The following is a 17,537-nucleotide window of genomic DNA, read 5'->3' as shown; positions in this document are numbered from 1 at the left end:
GTATTGGGTTGGTTTGGGAGTGAATGATCCATTTCAGGGGGTGTTGGGGCCCTTTTAGGGAGTCTTGGGTCAATTTTAGGGGTATTTGGGGCCATTTTATGGGTATTTGGGTCACTTTGGGGGTGAAGGGGCGTTTTTGGGGGAGTGTTGGGTGGGTTTTAGGGTGTTTTGGGCCAGTTTTTGGAGATCTTGGGCCGGTTTTAGGGGTGTTAGGGCCACCGTAGGGAGTTTTGGGTCAATTACAGGGGGTTTGGGGGCCATTTTAGGGGGTTTTAGGTTGATTTTTAGGGGATTTGGGGGCGGGATTTGGGGGCCGTTTTAGGGGATTTGGGGGCCGTTTTAGGGGGTTTTAGGTCGATTTTTAGGGCATTTTGGGGCCATTTTAGGGGGGGGGCTCACTTTGGGGTGGCCCCAGCCCTGCAGGTGTGACCCCTCCGGGGGAGGGGGGGGTCCCAAAACCACCTGGTGCCACGTTGGGGGGGGTTACAAAAGACTTTTATTTGGTTTAATTTGGGGGGGGGGGGGCGATCTGCCGGCACCCTCTGGGTGCTGCCCCCCCCATACCTGGGACCCCCAACCCCCCCCAGCCCCCCTTGGGGGGGTGAAGTGGTCCCTTCTCTGCCCCCCCCCCCCCAATACTACTGTCCAGGGGGGTGGGGGGGTCCCTCCTCTTCCTCATGTTGGGGTCCCCAGGGGGTGGGGGGGGGGGGGGGGGGCGCTTCTCCTCCCTATTGGGGTCCAGGGGGGGCCCCCAGTTCCCGGTTATTGGGGTGCCTGGGGCTGGGGGGGTCCCTCCTCTGCCCCCCCTCCTGAACGTCGGTGCCCAGGCGTTGGGGGGGGTCCCTCCTCTTCCTCACGTTGGGGTCCCCGGGGTCGGGGGAGCCCCCCTTCTCCTCCCTGTGGGGCTCCAGGGGGGCGGGGGGCTGCCCCCCGTCCCCCCCCCTCTTCTTTCTCTCCGCGCCCCCCCCGGCCCCGGCCCGGCGACGGTGGCCAGGAGGAGGATGAGGAGGGGCAGCAGATGAAGGCAGAAGTAGATGGAGGCCCAGTAGCGCAGGGTGGCCCCCGCCTCCAGCAGCACGAAGCCCATGCAGAGGTAGTCGTACGCCCGCATCTTGAGGAACCAGTGGGGGCCCCCCACCAAGGGGCCCCCCCGCACCCAGGAGGGGCCCAGCCGGCCCCCCAGGGCCACCTCGGCCGCCCGCTCGGCCGCCAGCCAGAGGGGCACGCTCAGGAAGCTCAGGTAGTAGCCGGGGTGGAGGCCGTGCCAGTACGCGGAGACCAGCATGGTCCAGGCGCTCCTGGGGGGGGGGAGAGACAAGGGGGGGCTCAGGGACCCCAGGACCCCCCCACAGCCCCCGAAATTACCCCCCCACCGCCCAAAATCCGCCCCCGCACACCCCAAAAACCCCACACAACCGCCCCAAAACACACACGAAAAATCCACGCACCCCCCCCCCCGGGGGCAGGGGACGGGGGTGGGTGCTCCTGGGGGGGGACGAGGGGGATCGGGGACCCCAGGACCCCCCCCCACAGCCCCCAAAATTCCCCCCGACCCCCCAAAATCTGCGCCCATACCAAAAACCCCACACAGACCCCGCAAAACCGCACACACACGAAAAATCCACACCCCCCCCCGGGGCTGGGGGTGGGGACGGGGGTGGGTGCTCCTGGGGGGGGACAAGGGGGGGGGTCAGGGGCCCCCAACCCCCCCCCAAAATCCCCCCCACCCCTCAAAAACACACACGCGCCCCCCAAAAATCCTCACCCCCCCGGGTTAGGGATGGGGGGGGTTGCTCCCAATAGCCCCCCTGCAAATACCCCCTCCGCTGCCCCCAGTCCCCCTCCCAGTGCCCCCAGTCCCTCCCAGTGCCCCCCAATCCCCCTCCCAGTGCCCCCAGTCCCTCCCAGTGCCCCCCAATCCCCCTCCCAGTGCCCCCCAGTCCCTCTCCCAGTGCCTCTCCCAGTGCCTCCCAGTGCCCCCCAATCCCCCTCCAGTGCCCCCAGGCTCCCTCCCAGTGTCTCCAATCCCCTTCCCAGTGCCGCCAGTTCCTCTCCCAGTGCCTCCCAGTGCCCCCCAATCCCCCTTCCAATCCCCCCAATCCCCCTCCAGTGACCCCAGTCTCCCTCCCAGTGCACCCAGTCCATCTCCCAGTACCTCCCAGTGCCCCTAGTCTTCCTCCCAGTGCTCCCAGTCCATCTCCCAGTGCCCCCAGTCCCTCTCCCAGTATGCCTAGTCCCCCACCAAGTGCCTCCCAGTGCCCCCCAATCCCCCTCCCAGTGTCTCCCAGTGCCCCCAGTCTCCCTCCCAGTGTCTCCCAGTGCCTCCAATCCCGTTCCCAGTGCCCGCAACCTCCCTCCCAGTGCCACCAGCCCCTCTCCCAGTGCACCCAGGCCATCTCCCAGTACCTCCCAGTGCCCCCAGTCTTCTTCCCAGTGCTCCCAGTCCATCTCCCAGTGCCCCCAGTCCCCCTCACAATGTCTCCCAGTGCCCCCAGTCTTCCTCCCAGTGTCTCCCGGTGCCCCCGGTCTCCCTCCCAGTGCCCCCAGCCCATCTCCCAGTCCCTCCCAGTGCCCCCAGTCTTCCTCTCAGTGCTCACAGTCCATCTCCCAGTGGCCCCAGTCCCCCTCCCAGTGTCTCCCAGTGCCCCCAGTCCCCCTCCCAGTATGCCTAGTCCCCCACCAAGTGCATCCCAGTGCCCCCCAGTCCCCCTCCCAGTGTCTCCCAGTGCCTCCAGTCCCCTTCCCAGTGCTCCCAGTCCATCTCCCAGTGCCCCCAGTCCCCCTCCCAATGTCTCCCAGTGCCCCCAGTCTTCCTCCCAGTGCTCCCAGTCCATCTCCCAGTGCCCCCAGTCCCCCTCCCAATGTCTCCCAGTGCCCCCAGTCTTCCTCCCAGTGTCACCCGGTGCCCCCAGTCTCCCTCCCAGTGCCGCCAGCCCCTCTCCCAGTCCCTCCCAGTGCCCCCCAGCGCGCACCGGAGGGCGGGGGGCAGGCGGGGGCCGCGGCGGTGGACGTAGTGCGCCAGCCACCACTGCACCGTCATGTTCCAGTGGCGCATTCCCTCGCGGAAGCGGCGGCAGCACTCGGTGCCCAGCGGGTCGATGGTGCGGATGGTCTCGTAGTCCCAGCGCTCGGGGCACAGCGCCGCCGCCCTGGGGACGCGGGGACACCTCACGGGGACGCCCACCCCCCCGGGGACCCCGCGGCACCCCCTGGTAACCGCCGGCCCCGTGACACCCCCCCCGTCCCCCACAGCCCTGTCCCCACCACGTCACCCCGTGTCCCCAGCGCCCCGCTGCGGCCCCACACCCTGTCCCCCGTGTCCAGCTCCGCGGTCCCACCCCACCACGTCCCTGTCCCCCACGTCCCCGTGTCCCCCCACGCCCCCCGCCATCTCCCCGTCCCCGTGTCCCCTGGGTCCCTCCATGCCCCCCACATCCCCCTGTCCCTCCCTGGCCCCAATGTCTCCCCGTGTCCCCACACCCCCTGCCCTCCCCAACGTTCCTCCGTGCCCCTCATGTCCCCTTGTCCCCCACATCCCCCCGCCATCCCCCCTGTCCCCACATACTCCCACGTCCCCACATCCCCAATGACCTCCAGGCCCCTCCCTGTCCCCATGTCCCCCACGTCCCCCCGTCCCCCCCGCCATCTCCCTTGTCCCCACATCCCCCCATGCCCCTTGTCCCCACGTCCCTGCATGTCCTGTGCCACCCCCCACGTCCCCTTGCGTCCCTGCCTGTCCCCATGTCCCCTTTGTCCCCCCGTGCCTCCCGCCATTGCTCTTGTCCCCACATGCTCTCTTGTCCCCCCGTCCCCCATGACCCCCATGTCCCCACATCCGCCCCCTCATCCCCTCGTCCCCCCACATCCCCTTTGTCCCCCCTGACCCCCATGTCCCCACATCCCCCACCCCCCTTGTCCCCTCGTCCCCCCACGTCCCCACATCGCCCCACCCCCCTTGTCCCCTCGTCCCCCCACGTCCCCCTTGTCCCCCATGACCCCCATGTCCCCACATCCCCCCATCCCCCTTGTCCCCCATGACCCCACATCCCCCCCCTCCTCCCCCCATCCCCCCTGACCCCCTTGTCCCCACATTCCCCCCCCGTCCCCTCACCGGGGGGGGCGGGGGCAGGGCCGGGTGGGCCCCTGGCCGGGGCGGGGGTGGCTGTCCGGGGGGTACCCCCCGAAGGCGGCGGCCAGGCAGGCGGCCTCGGCGCAGAGCCAGCCCACGTAGAAGCGCATGCGGAAGGCGAAGAAGACGGGCACCATGTAGAAGAGGCGCAGGGCCAGGGGCCGGGAGCCGAAGTGGGGGTCGCGCACCCCCTGCAGCGGGAAGAGCCAGGCGGCCGCCTCCCCCAGCGCCCCCAGCGCCGGCACCCACCGCACCCGCCCCAGCACCCGCCGCCAGCTGGGGGCCGGCACCGGGCCCCGCACCCAGTCCCGGTGGGTGCCCAGCCGGTAGAAGGGGCCTGTGGGGAGAGACGGGGGTCAGGGGGTGTCCGGGACCCCCATGTGCCCATAGAGACCCCCTGGGGACCCACAGAGACCCGTCCCGGTGGGTGCCCAGCCACTAGAAGGGGCCTGTGGGGAGAGACGGGGGTCGGGGGGGGTGTGGGGGGGGTGTCCGGGACCCACATATCCCTGTACGGACCCACAGAGACCCACAGGGATCTGGGGGACCCACGTGTCCCGGCCCCACGTCCTCGTATACATCCACAGGGACCCACAGAGGGACCCGGGCACCATGGATCCCACAGGGCCCCAGGCGTCCAGGCCCCATAGATCCCCCCCCAGGCCCCATAGATCCCCCCCCAGGCCCCACAGATGCGCCTCACCCGTCAGCAGCCCCAGGTAACAGTAGCTGTAACAGAGAATTTCCACCAATCCCGGGCAGCTCTTCAAGGGGCCGCCAATCAGCTCCTCCCCCTCCTCTGACATCACCACCTTCGGCCCCGCCTCGTGCATCTCCTGCACGTCACTGGCCAGGCTCACCATCTGGGGGGCGGGACCAGGCAGATGAGGCCACGCCCCCTTCAAACTGCACCTGCATTGACCCCGCCCCTTTCCCCAGCGACCCGCCCCCAAACGCACAGGCCCCGCCCCGATGTGCTTTAGCCCCGCCCCTCCTGTAGCCCCGCCCCAACCCCAAGCCCCGCCCCCTTTGAGCCCCCTGGCAGCCGCTGTTGCCCCCCCCCCCAGTACCCCCCTCCCAAATAACCCCCCCGGGACCCCCCAGACCCCAATTCCCCCCCCCAGTCTTCCCCCCCAGGGTCCCCCAGACCATAATTCCGCCCCCAAGACCTCCCAAAATCCCCTCCCCACCTTCATGCCCCCCCCCCCGCCCCCACAGAACCCCCTCCCCACCCCAACCCCTCCCCTAGGGACCCCCCCAGCCCCCAGTTCTCCCCCCCAGCCCCCGCCACCCTCTTCGCCCCCGCCCAGGACCCCCCAGCCCCCCAATCACCCCCCCCAGCCCCCTCCCTGTGTTAATCCCCCCCCGGAACCCCACAGACCCCTCCTGCCCTGCTCTCCCCCCCCCAATATCCCCCCATCTCACCCTAATTCCCCCCCCCCCGCCAGGACCCCCCCGGTACCTTGAGAGTGAGCAGCAGCTGGAGAGCGTTGGCGTAGGGGGGGGGCTGGGGCCCCCCCCACATTCCCAGCGTGCGGAAGAACAGCAGGTACCCGAAGGTCCAGGCCATGGTGGCCGCCCCACAGCGCCTGGGGGGGGGAAACACCCACAATGGACCCCTCAGTCCCCCCCCTGCACCCCCAAGACCCCCCTCCTGGCCCCCCAAACCCCCCTCCCACCCCAGAGCCCCCCCCCAGAGCCCCCCAACCCCCCCCCGCACCCCCCAGCCCCCCCCTTCCTGCAGTCGTTCGTGCATCTTTCTTCCTGCCCCCCCCTTTAATTAGCCCATGGTGCAATAATGAACCCATGTGGCTTAATGAGCCCCAACGCGCCCCCCCAGCCACCCCCCCCGGGGTGAGAGGCAACCCAGGGACCCCCCCCTGCCCATGGACCCATGATCCCAGGACCCCCCCCCACGGTCCTGGGACCCTCCCCCCCCATAGACAAAGGACCCCCCCCCCATGGACCCAGGTACCCAGGACCCCCCAAGAACCGCCTGGGACCCCCCCACGGCCCTAGGACCCCCCCACAACCACCTGGGACCCCCCCCCCCCACGGACCCGTGCCCCCCACCTGGGCAGCAGGCGCAGCAGCCCCCATGTCCCCAGGGCCGTGAGCAGGGAGTGCAGCGCGTGGGGGCCGCAGGTCAGCAGGGTCAGCCCCGCCCCCACCGCCGCCCCCCCCACTGCCGCGCCCGCGGGCCTGGGGGGGGGGACACAGAGGTCAAAGGTCAGCCCCACTTGGGGGCGGGGGGGCGGGGCCCCCAATACCCCTTTAAAGCCCCCAAATCCCCCCCTCCCCAGCTCCTCCCCCTGGGACCCCCCCCCACCCCCATGTGTCCCCCCAACGCCCCCCCAGGAGCCCCCAGACCCCCCCAAGACCCCTCTGACCCCCCCCGATCCCCCCCCCCGATCCTCAACCCCCCCCAAAACCCCTCTAGGACCCCCCCAGGGCCCCCTTGGCCCCCCCGAGCCCCCTCTAGGACCCTCATGAACGCCCTTGACCCCCCCCAGCCTCCCCCTAGAACCCCCCCAGACCCCTCTCAACCCCCCCAGGCCCCTTCCACGCCCCCCCCGACCCCCCAAAGCCCCCCCAGACCCCTCTAGACCCCCCACGCCCCCCTCCCTGTCCCCCCGAACCCCATCAGGACGCCCCCCACCCCCCCTCTAGGCCCCCCCAGACCCCCCAAACCCCTCGCGGCCCCTCCAGCCCCCTCTGAACCCCTCCCCCCGCCCCGGGACCCCCACGGAACCCCCCGGACCCCTCCGCTGCCCCCCCAGGCCCCCCCTCACCGCGGCCCTGGAAGGCGAAGCCGATGGGGATGGAGCAGAGCAGCACGGCCAGGTACGTCCCCTCCTCGGGGGTCATGGCGGGGCCCCCCCCGCACGCCCGGGCCCCCCCCGAATGCCTGCGCCCCCCCGGACGCTCCGCGGGCCGGTAGCGGGGGCGGGGGGGAGGGTCCCGGCGCCGATCACGCCCCTTTAAGAGGCGGAGTCTCGTCGAGGCCCCACCCCCGGTGGGCGGGGCCAGGCGGGGCTCTCTGCCCCGAGGGGCGGGGCAAAACGGGGGCGGGGCAAAAGGGGGCGGGTACTTTAAGAGCAGGTGAGGGCTATAAGGGGGGGAGTTAAAAGGGGTCCGCCCCTTTAAGAGTGGGAGGGACCACAAATGGGGGGGGGCTTTGGGAGGCTCAACCCCCTTTAAGAGCGGTGGGGGGGGTGTGGGGTGTCTTAAACGGTGTTTGCCCCTTTAAGAGCTGTGGGGCTCACACTGGGGCCGGGGGACGCTCAGGTGCCTTTAAGAAGGGGGCGGGGGCGCTAAAAGCTGCTCTTAAAAGGGGCCGGGGGGGCCGCGCGGCGCCGCCTCTTCAGGTGTGGGCCCCTTCGCGGCGTCGCCCCTTTAAGCGGGGGAAAGCGTTCCCGGCATGCCTTGCGCTGCCGCCGCCGCCATTTTCCGGCGGAGGGAGGAGGAGGAGGAGGGGCAGAACATGGCGGCGGGGCCCGGGGGGGGCCCGGGGCCGCCTGACGCCCCCCCCCAGCCCCCCGCCGCCCCCCGGCTCTGGCTGCAGCGGGGCCGGGTGCTGGTGTGGGGGGCGGCGGCGGCGCGGGCGCTGCGGGAGCGGTACCGGGTCTCGGGGGTGTTGGTGGGGAACCCTCCCCGCCGGGGCCGCCCCGGGGCGCCCCCGCTCCGCCGGCGGCTGCCGCTGCAGCTGCTGCCCGAGGAGGCCCGGCTGCTGGCGGAGAGCGGCGCCGCGCTGCTGCTCACACCCCCCGAGCCCGGCTCGGCGGTAAGGGCGGGTATGGGGCAGTTGTGGGGCAGGGGAGGGCGGATCTGGGGCGGGGAGGGGGGATATGAGACAGTTAATAGGGTAGCTATAGGTCGGGGGGCAGTTATGGGTCGGGGAGGGGGGATATGGGGCAGTTATGGGTCGGGGAGGGGGGATATGGGGCAGTTATGGGGCTGGGAGGGAAGTGGGGGGCAGTAAAGGGGCTGGGGGGGTAATAGGACAGTTATGGGGCAGTTGTGGGGCTGGGAGAGAGGATGTGGGGCAGGTATGGGTCGGAGGAGGGGGAATGTGCGATAGTTGTGGGGTGCAAAGAGAAGATGTGGGGCAGATATGGGGTTGTGGGGGGTTCTGGGGCAGTTTTGGGGCAGGGGAGAGGGGATATGGGGTAGTTGTGGGGCTGGGAGGGGACTGGGGGTCAGTTATGTGGGGGGAAATAGGACGGTTATGGGGCAGCTGCGGGGGTATGGGATGGGGAGGGGGATATGGGGCCGGGGGGGCCGTGGGGCAGCCGCTGACACCCACTTTTCCCCCCCCAGGCGCTGGCGGCCGCTGAGGATGGGGCCGATGTGGGGCAGAACCGGGACCCCCCGACCCCCAACAGCTGCCCCACAGGTGGGGGGAGGCAGGGGGGCGCTGTGGGGCACATTTGGGGCGTCTATGGGTACTGTGGGGCTGGGGGGGGCTGTTAGAATCTGGGGGGGGTGGGGATTGCTGTGGGGCTGGGCGCTGTGGGGCAGATGTTGGGGGGTGGCCCATGGGTGCTGTGGGGCGCGGGGGGGTGTGTGCCATGGGGTGAGCTATGGGGCAGGTGTTGGGGTGTCCCTGGGTGCTGTGGGGCCAGTTATGGGGCAGATTTGGGGTGCACGTAGGCCCTAGGGGGCAGGGCACTGTGGCGCAGGGGGTGGTGTGTGTGCTATGGGGCAGCCTGCCGTGGGGGGAGCTATGGGGCGGATGTTGGGGTGTCCCTGGGATGCTGCGGGGCAAGGCACTGTGGGGCGAGGGGCTTGCTATGGGGCAGGGTGCCGTGGGGCGAGCTATGGGGCAGGTTTGGGGGTGCCCATGGGCGCTGTGGGGCCAGTTATGGGGCAGATGTTGGGGGGCTGTGGGGCGGGGGGGTTGCCGTGGGGCAGGGTGCCGTGGGGCGATCTATGGGGCAGGTCCGGGGGCGCTGTGGGGGGTGGGGGGGTGCCCTCCTATGGGGTGCCCCACACTGACCCCCCCCCCTCCCCCCCAGCCCCGCCCCCGCTGGTGACGCTGCGGACGGCGCGGGGGGGCTCCCCTCCCCCCGCGCCCCTCCCCCCCCCGCCGGACCTGTCCCGCCCCTCCCCCCACTGGCCCCACGGCGGCCGCCCCGGCCACGAGCGGCGCTTCCGGGTCTACCGCGACCTGTGGGGGAGGGGCCTCCACCTCACCGCGGGGGGCAAGTTCGGGGGCGACTTCCTGGTGTACCCCGGTGAGGGGGGGGCTGTGGGGCAGGGGGAGGTGGGGGTGGTTGTGGGGCAGCCTTGGCCCCGCTGTGGGGCGGGGGGGAGGGGTCTGTGGGGCAGGTTTGGGGGCTGGGGGGCGGGGAGGGGGCTGTGGGGCAGGGGCGGCCCCATGGGGCGGGGGGGGGGGCGCCTGCGTGGGGTCTGTCCGGGGGGTCTGGGGGGCACGATGGGGGGTGGGGGTGTCCCTGTGGGGCGGGGCGTGGCCCGGGGGGGCGTGTCCTCCCGCCTGACCCCGCCCCTCCCCCAGGCCCCCCGGAGCGCTTCCACGCGGCCGCCGTAGCGCTCGTGCCGGCGCCGGGGGCGGGGCTTCCGCTGCGCGCGCTGGTGGCGGCTGCGCGCCTCGGCACCCACGTGCGCAAGACGCTGCTGCTCTGCTCCGCCCCTTCCGGCCGCAGCCCCGCCTACACCTCGGTCACGTGGCGCGGCGACCTCTGACCCCGCCCCGGAAGGGGCCCCGCCCCCGCGAGTCGGACGCTTTTGCGACAATAAAAAGTTTTTAATTGACAAAAGGCTGATAATTGCGGGGGGCGGGGCCGGGCCGCGCTCAGACGCTGAGGCTGCGGAAGGCGGCGATGCCGGCGCGGCCGGTGACCAGCAGCAGCCCCGGGCACTGCGGGTGCCACTGCAGCTCCTTGGGCTCGGGCTCCCCCTGGTGCAGGAACAGCAGCTGCGGCGGCAGCGCCGCCAGCTCCCCCTCCCCCTCCCCCGGCCCCCCCTCGGCGTCCGCCTCCACCCCCAGGTCCCACTGCGACACCACGTCGTCCTCCCCCGCCGCCGCCAGCACCCCCGGCTCCGTGGGGTGCCACTGCACCGACGTGATGGCGCCGCGGTGCTGCTTGAAGGTGGCCACGCTGGAGCCCGTCTGGGGGGGACGCGGGGGTCAGCGGGGGAGCCACGAGTACTGGGGGGGTCGGGGGGGCAACTGGGGTGGACTATGGAGGTACATGGGGATTGGGGGGGTGGCTATGGGGCAGGTTGGGGGGCTGGGGGAGCAGGTTGGAGGGACCTGTGGGGCAAGTGGGGTGGCCTATGGGGGTACGCGGGTATTGGGGAGGGTCTATGGGGGTTCTCGGGGTGGCTATGGGGCAGGTTGGGGGGACCTGTGGGGCAAGTGGGGTGGCCTATGGGGGTACGCGGGTATTGGGGGGGGTCTATGGGGGTGTTTGGGGTGGCTATGGGGCAGGTTGGGGGGCTATGGGGGTATTTGGGTACTTGAGGGGGGGTCTATGGGGTGGGTCGGGGAACTGGAGGGGTGGTTGGGGGGGTCTCTGGGGCAGGGGGGGGTCTCTGGGGCAGGTGGGGGGTGGCTGAGGGTACGGGGGGGTCTATGGGGTGGGTCGGGGGGGTCCCGAGGAGCAGGCGGGGGTCGCTAAGGGGCCGGGGGTGCAGCTGTGGGGGGGGGCTGCGTCTGAGGGGTGGCCGTGGGTCCGGGGAGCGTGGCGGGGGGGCGCTGTGGGGCTGCCCCACCTGGAAGCGGCGCAGGTCCCAGAGGCGCAGGGCGGCGTCGTCCCCCCCGCTGAGCACGAAGGGCTCCCCCCGGCTCCAGCTGAGCGCGTTCACGTCCCCCCCGTGCGCGGGGGCAGCCGCCAGCTGGGAGCCGCGGCCGGGGGGGGCCCGGACGTCCCACACCCGCAGGGACGCGTCCGCCGAGCACGAGCAGAACACCTGGGCGGGGGGCAGAGAGGGGCTGAGCCCCACGGCGCCCCACTGCGCCCCATAGACCCCCACAGCGCCCCACAGAGCCCCACACGCACCGGGGGCTCGTTGGGCGACCACTGCACGTCCTCCACGGAGCCCGTGTGGCCCGACAGGGGGCGCTGGTCCACGGCCCATCCCCCCTCGCGGGGCTGCCAGAGATGGAGCCGCCCCCCACAGCACCCCGAGAGCAGCCGGCCTGGGGGGCAGACCCACACATTGACCCCCACTGCCCCACGGATCCCCCCCCCAGCACCCCGAGAGCAGCCAACCCCAGGAGCAGACCCATAGATACACCCTCTACCCCATAGACATCCCCCACTGACCCCCACGTGCCCCATAGACCTCCCCCAATGCTCCCCTGGGCCCCAAAGACCCCCCCCGTCCTGCCCCACACACCCCCTTGCAGGCCCCCTCAGCCCCACAGAACCCCCCCGTCCTGCCCTGCAGCCCCTTCCCAGGCCCCCCAGCCCCCCATAACCCCCCCCAGAACTACCCCATAGCCCCTTCGCAGGCCCTATAACCCCCCCCCCATCCCCACTGCCCCATAGCCCCTTCCCAGGCCCCATAAACCCGCACCCCCCCCTGCCCCATAGCCCCTTCCCAGGCCCCATAACCCCTCCCCAGCCCCCCCCCGCACTACCCCACAGCCCCCCGTCCCGCCCCACAGCACTGACCGGGCACGGTGGGGGACCAGTCGATGGCGAACCCCTCCCCCATGTGGCCGCTGAAGGAGAAGAGGGGGGGCAGGGCCCCCGGCTGGCGCAGGAGCAGCCCCCCCTGCCCCTCCCCCCCCAGCGCCGCCAGCGCCGGCCCCAGTCCCACCAGTTCCACCACCCCCTTCTCCGACCACAGCGCGGCCACCGGGCCCGTCCCCAGCTCCGTCACCTGCGGGGGGGGGACATGGTGGGTGGGGGGTGCAGGGGGCACCCGAGGGGGTCGAGGGGGCTGGGGGGAGAGGGTGGCATCCTTGGGGAGGGCTGGGGGGCACCCAAATGGGGCTGGGGGGGGCCGGGGGGGCAGGTTGGGGGGCTGGAGGGGTCCTGAGAGCACCCAAATGGGGCTGGGGGGGCCTGGGGGGGCAGGTTGGGGCGCTTGGTAGGTCCCAAGGGCACCCAAGTGGGTCTGGGGGAGAGAATGGGGGGGGGGGGGGGGCACCCAAGTAGGTCCAGGGGGGGCTGGGGGGTCCTGGAGGGGGCAGAGTCCCTGGGGGGTTCGGGGGGCACCCAAGTGGGTCTGGGGGTGGTGGCCTGGGGTCCTGGAGGGGGCACCGCAGGGGGGCTGGGGGGGCAGGTTGGGGGGCTGGGGTCCCTGGGGGCACCCAAGTGGGTGTGGGGGGAGGGTGGGGGGGGTATATGTGGCTCCCCAGGGCCATCGAGGTGCCCCCTGGGGTTGTACTTGTGGGGCTGGATGTGGGGCAGGGGGGGCCGTACCCGCAGGCGGTTGATGCCCCCGTAGTGGGGGGCCATGGCCAGGAGCAGCTGCGGCTGCCGCCCCTCCTCCTCCTCCTCGTCCTCCTCATCTTCATCGTCCTCATCGTCCTCCTCCTCCTCCCCCGACCCCCGGCGCCGCCGCAGCCCGTGGAGGTTCTGCATCTTCATCACCAGCACCCTGGGGGGCAGGGAGGGTGAGGGGCTGCCCCACAAGTTAGGGGGGGAGTTAGGGGCTGCCCCACAGGTTAGGCAGAGGGACGTGAAGGGGTACCCTACAAGTTAGGGGGCGTGCCACAGCATGTGGGGCGGTGTTAGAGGCTGCCCCACAGGCTGGGGGGGGAAAGGGGGAGTTAGGGGCTGCCTCACAGCTTATGGGGCTGCCCCATAGATTATGGGGTTCCCTACAGCGCGTGGGGGGTTGTCGGAGGTGGTTATGGGTCGCTTACGCGTCGCTGTGGGTCTCGCCCCTCGGCCCGCGCAGAGCGGCAGCACCGGTCGCTATGGGGTGCCGCGGGGGGCCCTAAGGGTCGCTGTGGGTCGCGCCGTGGGTCTCACCGGTTGGCCTGCGCCGTGGGGCCCTGGGTGCCGGCGCAGAGCAGCAGCGAGAGGGGGGGCTCCTCCCGCCCCTCCCCCAGCTCGTCCCGCAGCACCGCGAAGCTCAGGCACGGCAGCCCTGGGGGGGGACGGGGGGTCAGACCCACACATGGGGATCAGACCCACCGAGCCACCCCCTCGGGGGAGACGGCGCCCGCCCCACAGAGGGGAACTGCCCCATAGAGCACCACGGGGGGGTCCTACCCCACTGCAGGGAGAGGCACCACCCCGCAGAGCCCCACAGGGACAAGCCGCCCCGTAGAACCCCATGGAGCCCCACAGAAGGGGGCGAGCCACCCCTCAGGGGGGGCAGGGTCGCCCCACGGCGGGGGAAAACCACCCCGCGGCGGGGGAGAACCGACCCCCGGAGCCCCACTGGGAGAGGCCACCCCATAGAACCCCCTGGAGCCCCACAGACGAGGGAGAACCACCGCACAGAGCGGGCAGGAGCCCCATGGAGGGGGAAAGGCGCCCCCCGGAGCCCCATAAGGGGAGGCCGCCCCACAGAGTCCCCCGGAGCCGCCCGGAGGGGGAAGGAAGCGGCCCAGGCGCCCCGTACCGGTGCCGGCGCGGTGGTAGAGCACGTAGGCCCCTTCGTCCATCACCAGCTCCTCGTCGGGGCCCAGCGGCGGCCCGGAGCCGGGCAGGTAAACGCGGGGCTGGGGCGGGGAGCGGGGCCGGGCCGGGGCCTCCCCCCGCTCCCGGGGCCTCCCCCGCCGGGACGGGCCGCGCCGAGCTCCGCTCCGCGCCGCCATCTTGGCTCCACTGACCCGGATGAAGACGTCACTTCCTTTCTTCAAGGCTCCGCCCGCTTCCGGCCTCTCGCTCCGCCCGCTTCCGGCCTCTCGCTCCGCCCACTTCCGGCGGACAGGGCACTTCCGGGTGTTGCCATGGCGACGCTGCCGTCCCCGCGCCCAGCCCGGGGTTGGGGGGGGGGGGGAGGTAAAGCCGCGCTGATGGCGTCATTCCCCTGCGCGTGACGTCACACCTGCCGCCGGGGGTGGGTGGGGGGAAGGGCCTCGCCCCCGCCCCCTCATTTGCATATGGATTAACTCATTAAGAGCGCAATCAGGGGCTGATGGAGGCGGGGGGGGGGGAGGCGCGGGGCCTAGTGCGGGGCCGGAGCCCTGGGCGCCCCCCCAAGGATCCCCCCCCCCCGCCAGGATCGACCCCCCCAACCCCGATCCCCCCCCCAGGATCCCCCCCCCCCCCGATCCCCCCCATCCCGCAGAGGCCGCGGTTGGAGCGGGAATAGAAAAGCTCTTTATTCCAGAGGCGCCGGAGCTGGGACGGGGACACGGGGGGGGGGGACACAGAGGGGGACAAGGGGACACGGGGGGGTCACGGAGGGGACGGGGGGGGACACAGAGCGGGGGGACACGGGGGGTGACGGGGGACACGGGTGACACGGGGGGGTGACAGGGTGGGGGTCAGGGTAGGGGGGACGCGGGGGGTGACAGGGACACGCCGGGTGGCGGGGGGGGACGGGGGGGGGTGACGGGGACATGGGGGGGGGTGGCGGGGGAGACACGGGGGGGGCGGGTGGCCCCGGGATCACAGTCACGGTGTCGCGGTGGCCGCGGTGTCACAGTGGCCTCGGTGGCCGCGGTGGCCCCGGTGGTGGCCGCGGTCACTCACAGTTTCGTCTCCCCCCTCCCCCCCCCTCCCCCCCCCGGTTTAATTAAAAACTCGTCGGCGGCGCGGGGCGGGGGAGGGGACACGGGACGATGGGGGCCAGCCCATCCCCCGCCTCGGGGGCACCCGGGGGGTGACGCGGTGTCGTCCCCCGCGGGTCGTTGGGGGTCACAGTGTCACCCGCGGGGACCGGGGGGGGCCTCCGGGGGGGTGGCGTCACCCGTGGGGACACGGTGTCACCCGCAGGGATGTGTCACCTGTAGGGACACGGTGTCACCCACAGGGACACGGTGTCACCCTCAGGGATGTGTCACCTGTAAGGACACGGTGTCACCCACAGGGACACGGTGTCACCCTCAGGGATGTGTCACCTGTAGGGACACGGTGTCACCCTCAGGGACACGGTGTCACCCTCAGGGATGTGTCACCTGTAGGGACATGGTGTCACCCTCAGGGACACGGTGTCACCCTCAGGGATGTGTCACCTGTAGGGACACGGTGTCACCCGCAGGGACACGGTGTCACCCACAGGGACACGGTGTCACCCTCAGGGATGTGTCACCTGTAGGGACACGGTGTCACCCGCAGGGACACGGTGTCACCCTCAGGGATGTGTCACCTGTAAGGACACGGTGTCACCCTCAGGGATGTGTCACCTGTAGGGACACGGTGTCACCCTCAGGGACACGGTGTCACCCGTGGGGACATGTCACCCATGGTGACACCCGCGGGGCGTCCCCCAGGGCCGTGCTGGTGGCCACTGCAGTGTCACCCTCGGGGACGGGGACAGCCGGGGTGTCCCCTGGGGCTGTGGTGGTGGCCACGGTGGTGGCCGCAGTGTCGCCCCCCCTCCCCGGGGTGACGCTGCCTTTGTCCCTGGTGGCACTTTGGGGACAAACCGTGTCCTCGGGGGGGGGCCTGGCCTCGTCCTCGCCGGTGCCACCGCGGGTGTGGCGGGGACCCGTCCTTGTCACCGCGGGCGCCACAAGCAGCTGTCCCGGTCCTCGCCGGTGTCACCCCAGTGCCACCAGGGCCCGTCCTTGTCCCGGTGGGTGTCACCGTGGGCGCTGCGGGGACGCGTCCCTGTCACCGGTGTGTCCCCAGGTGCCACCAGGCGCGTGGCTGCGGGGACCCGTCCTCCTCCTCCCCGGTGTCACCGCGGGCGCCACAAGGGCTCGTCCCCGTCCTCACCACCGTCACCTCACGGGCCACCAGGACCCGTCCTCGCCCCCGCTGCTGTCACCCTCACGGGACGTGTCCGTGTCCTTGTCACCGCGGGTGCCACGGGGACCCGTCCTCGCCCTCGCTGCTGTCACCTCACGGGGACGCGTCCGTGTCCGTGTCCGTGTCCTTGTCACCGCGGACGCCACCGGGACCCGTCCTCGCCCTCGCTGCTGTCACCTCACGGGGACGCGTCCTTGTCACCACGGGCGCCACCGGGACCTGTCCTTGACCTCGCCGGTGTCACCCCTCGGGGACATGTCCGTGTCCGTGTCCGTGTCCCCCAGGTACCACCGGGACCTGTCCTTGTCCTGCCGGTGTCCCCCGAGTGCCACCCCCCCTTCCCTTGCCCCCCCCCCACCCCCCGGGGGTCCCCACGTCCCCGCTGCCCCCCCCCCCCCCCCAGGTCGGGGATGTCCCCCAAGTGTCCCCCCACCATGGCCGGGGGGGGGGGTGTCCCCAAAACGCCCCCAACCCCGATTTTGGGGGGTGTCCCCGAGGGGGGGCGCTCCCAAGGGGGGGTGTCCCCGGTGCCCCCCCCCGTCACACCTCGGACTCGAGGCTGGAGAAGTGGGCGGAGCCCCGCCTCGCGCCCAGCGGCTCCGCCCCCCCCGCCCCCCCCCGCAGCTGGGGTGGGGGGAGGGGCCCCGCGGCGCGAGGGGGGGTGGGGTGGGGGGGCGCGGCGGGGGGGCCCCCCCACCCCCACAGCCCCCCCCAGCCCCCCCCCAGGCGCTCAGGTCCTCCAGGCTGCGGGAGGCGGCGGGGGGGGGCGGCGGGCGGCGCAGGGCGGGGGGGGGCGGCGGTGCGGGGCGGGGGGCGGCACCCCCCAGAACCCCCCCCAGGGCCCGGCCCAGCCCGAGAAGGCGGGGGGGGGGTCCCCAATGCGCGCCCCCCCCCGGCTCCCCCCAGTCCCGCAGCCGCTCGGCCGAGCAGCTCCGGCAGCGGGGAGGGGGGGGGCGGCGGCGGGGGGGGGCCGGGGAAAGCGCCCCCCCCGCTCCGAGCAGCTCCAGGCTGCCCCAGCCCCCCCCCGCCCCCAGCCCCCCGCAGCCCCCCCCCCCCCCAGGGCCCCCCGGCCCCCCCAGTTTCTCGGCCGACCAGCAGCGCCCCGGGGGAGGGGGGCCCGATCCCGGCCCGGGAGAGTGCAGAAATAGGCGGGGGGGGGCGCGGGGGGGGGGGCGGCGGGGGGGGCCCGCACCAGCAGGGGGGGGCGGGGGGCGGGGGGGGCCCGGGGGGGGCCCGGGGGCGTCGCAGCTTTCCGACTCGGAGTCGGAGAAGTCGGGGTACAGCGGGGGGGGGTGGGCGAAGAGGGGGTGCCCCCCCCGGCAGAGGTGGGCGCGGGGCGGGGGGGGGCGCAGCAGGGGCTGGGCCTCGGGGTCCGTCCCCCCCCCGCCCCGTTCCCCCCGGGGGGGGCGGCGGGGCCGGTCGCGGGGGGGGGGGGGGGCTGCGCTCGTCCTCGTAGGCCAGGCGGGCGTAAGCGAAGGGGGGGTCCGCGCCCCCCCCCACCCCCCCCCGGAGCCGCGGGGGGCGCCCCCCCCGCCCTCGCCCCCCCCCAGGCTCTC

The 17,537-nt window shown here is 72.7% G+C and overlaps 3 protein-coding genes across 3 annotated transcripts; 1 reads left to right on the top strand and 2 right to left on the bottom strand.

Moving 5' to 3' along the window:
• Positions 1 to 334: 334 nt before the first annotated feature.
• On the bottom strand, positions 335 to 7,091 carry MBOAT7 (membrane bound acylglycerophosphatidylinositol O-acyltransferase MBOAT7). The gene is given in 8 exon segments (XM_074572121.1): positions 335 to 1,298; positions 2,973 to 3,149; positions 4,112 to 4,466; positions 4,833 to 4,992; positions 5,592 to 5,718; positions 6,203 to 6,308; positions 6,311 to 6,331; positions 6,922 to 7,091. Coding segments are annotated over 8 exon segments (1,467 nt in total). The 5' UTR covers positions 6,998 to 7,091; the 3' UTR covers positions 335 to 853.
• Positions 7,092 to 7,535: 444 nt separating this feature from the next.
• Positions 7,536 to 9,835, top strand: TSEN34 (tRNA splicing endonuclease subunit 34). The gene is made up of 4 exons (XM_074572120.1): positions 7,536 to 7,913; positions 8,450 to 8,525; positions 9,148 to 9,366; positions 9,648 to 9,835. Exons 1-4 carry the CDS (start codon positions 7,551 to 7,553, stop codon positions 9,833 to 9,835), a joined length of 846 nt encoding a protein of 281 aa, XP_074428221.1. The 5' UTR covers positions 7,536 to 7,550.
• Positions 9,836 to 9,944: 109 nt separating this feature from the next.
• Positions 9,945 to 13,940, bottom strand: GRWD1 (glutamate rich WD repeat containing 1). The gene is made up of 7 exons (XM_074572119.1): positions 13,682 to 13,940; positions 13,084 to 13,201; positions 12,529 to 12,706; positions 11,773 to 11,983; positions 11,155 to 11,294; positions 10,868 to 11,065; positions 9,945 to 10,262 (listed from the first exon to the last, which is right to left on the bottom strand). The coding sequence occupies exons 1-7, from the start codon at positions 13,875 to 13,877 to the stop codon at positions 9,945 to 9,947; spliced, it is 1,359 nt and encodes a 452-aa protein (XP_074428220.1). The 5' UTR covers positions 13,878 to 13,940.
• Positions 13,941 to 17,537: the final 3,597 nt, after the last annotated feature.

This window comes from Larus michahellis, unplaced genomic scaffold (assembly GCF_964199755.1).
Source record: "Larus michahellis unplaced genomic scaffold, bLarMic1.1 SCAFFOLD_531, whole genome shotgun sequence".
Classification (NCBI taxonomy): domain Eukaryota; kingdom Metazoa; phylum Chordata; class Aves; order Charadriiformes; family Laridae; genus Larus; species Larus michahellis.
This window is presented reverse-complemented; position numbering and strand designations above follow the sequence as displayed.

What these genes read in the sequence shown, in the direction of transcription:
- TSEN34 (XM_074572120.1), top strand. Translation starts at nt 7,551, where the DNA reads ATGCCTTGCGCTGCCGCCGCCGCCATTTTCCGGCGGAGGGAGGAGGAG. An exon ending in CCCCCGAGCCCGGCTCGGCG is followed by an intron (nt 7,914 to 8,449) that starts GTAAGGGCGGGT and finishes TTCCCCCCCCAG; the next exon opens with GCGCTGGCGGCCGCTGAGGA. An exon ending in CGACTTCCTGGTGTACCCCG is followed by an intron (nt 9,367 to 9,647) that starts GTGAGGGGGGGG and finishes CCCCTCCCCCAG; the next exon opens with GCCCCCCGGAGCGCTTCCAC.
- GRWD1 (XM_074572119.1), bottom strand. Translation starts at nt 13,877, where the DNA reads ATGGCGGCGCGGAGCGGAGCTCGGCGCGGCCCGTCCCGGCGGGGGAGG. An exon ending in GGGGCATCAACCGCCTGCGG is followed by an intron (nt 11,984 to 12,528) that starts GTACGGCCCCCC and finishes CCCCCCCCGCAG; the next exon opens with GTGACGGAGCTGGGGACGGG. An exon ending in GGGACCTGCGCCGCTTCCAG is followed by an intron (nt 10,263 to 10,867) that starts GTGGGGCAGCCC and finishes CGTCCCCCCCAG; the next exon opens with ACGGGCTCCAGCGTGGCCAC.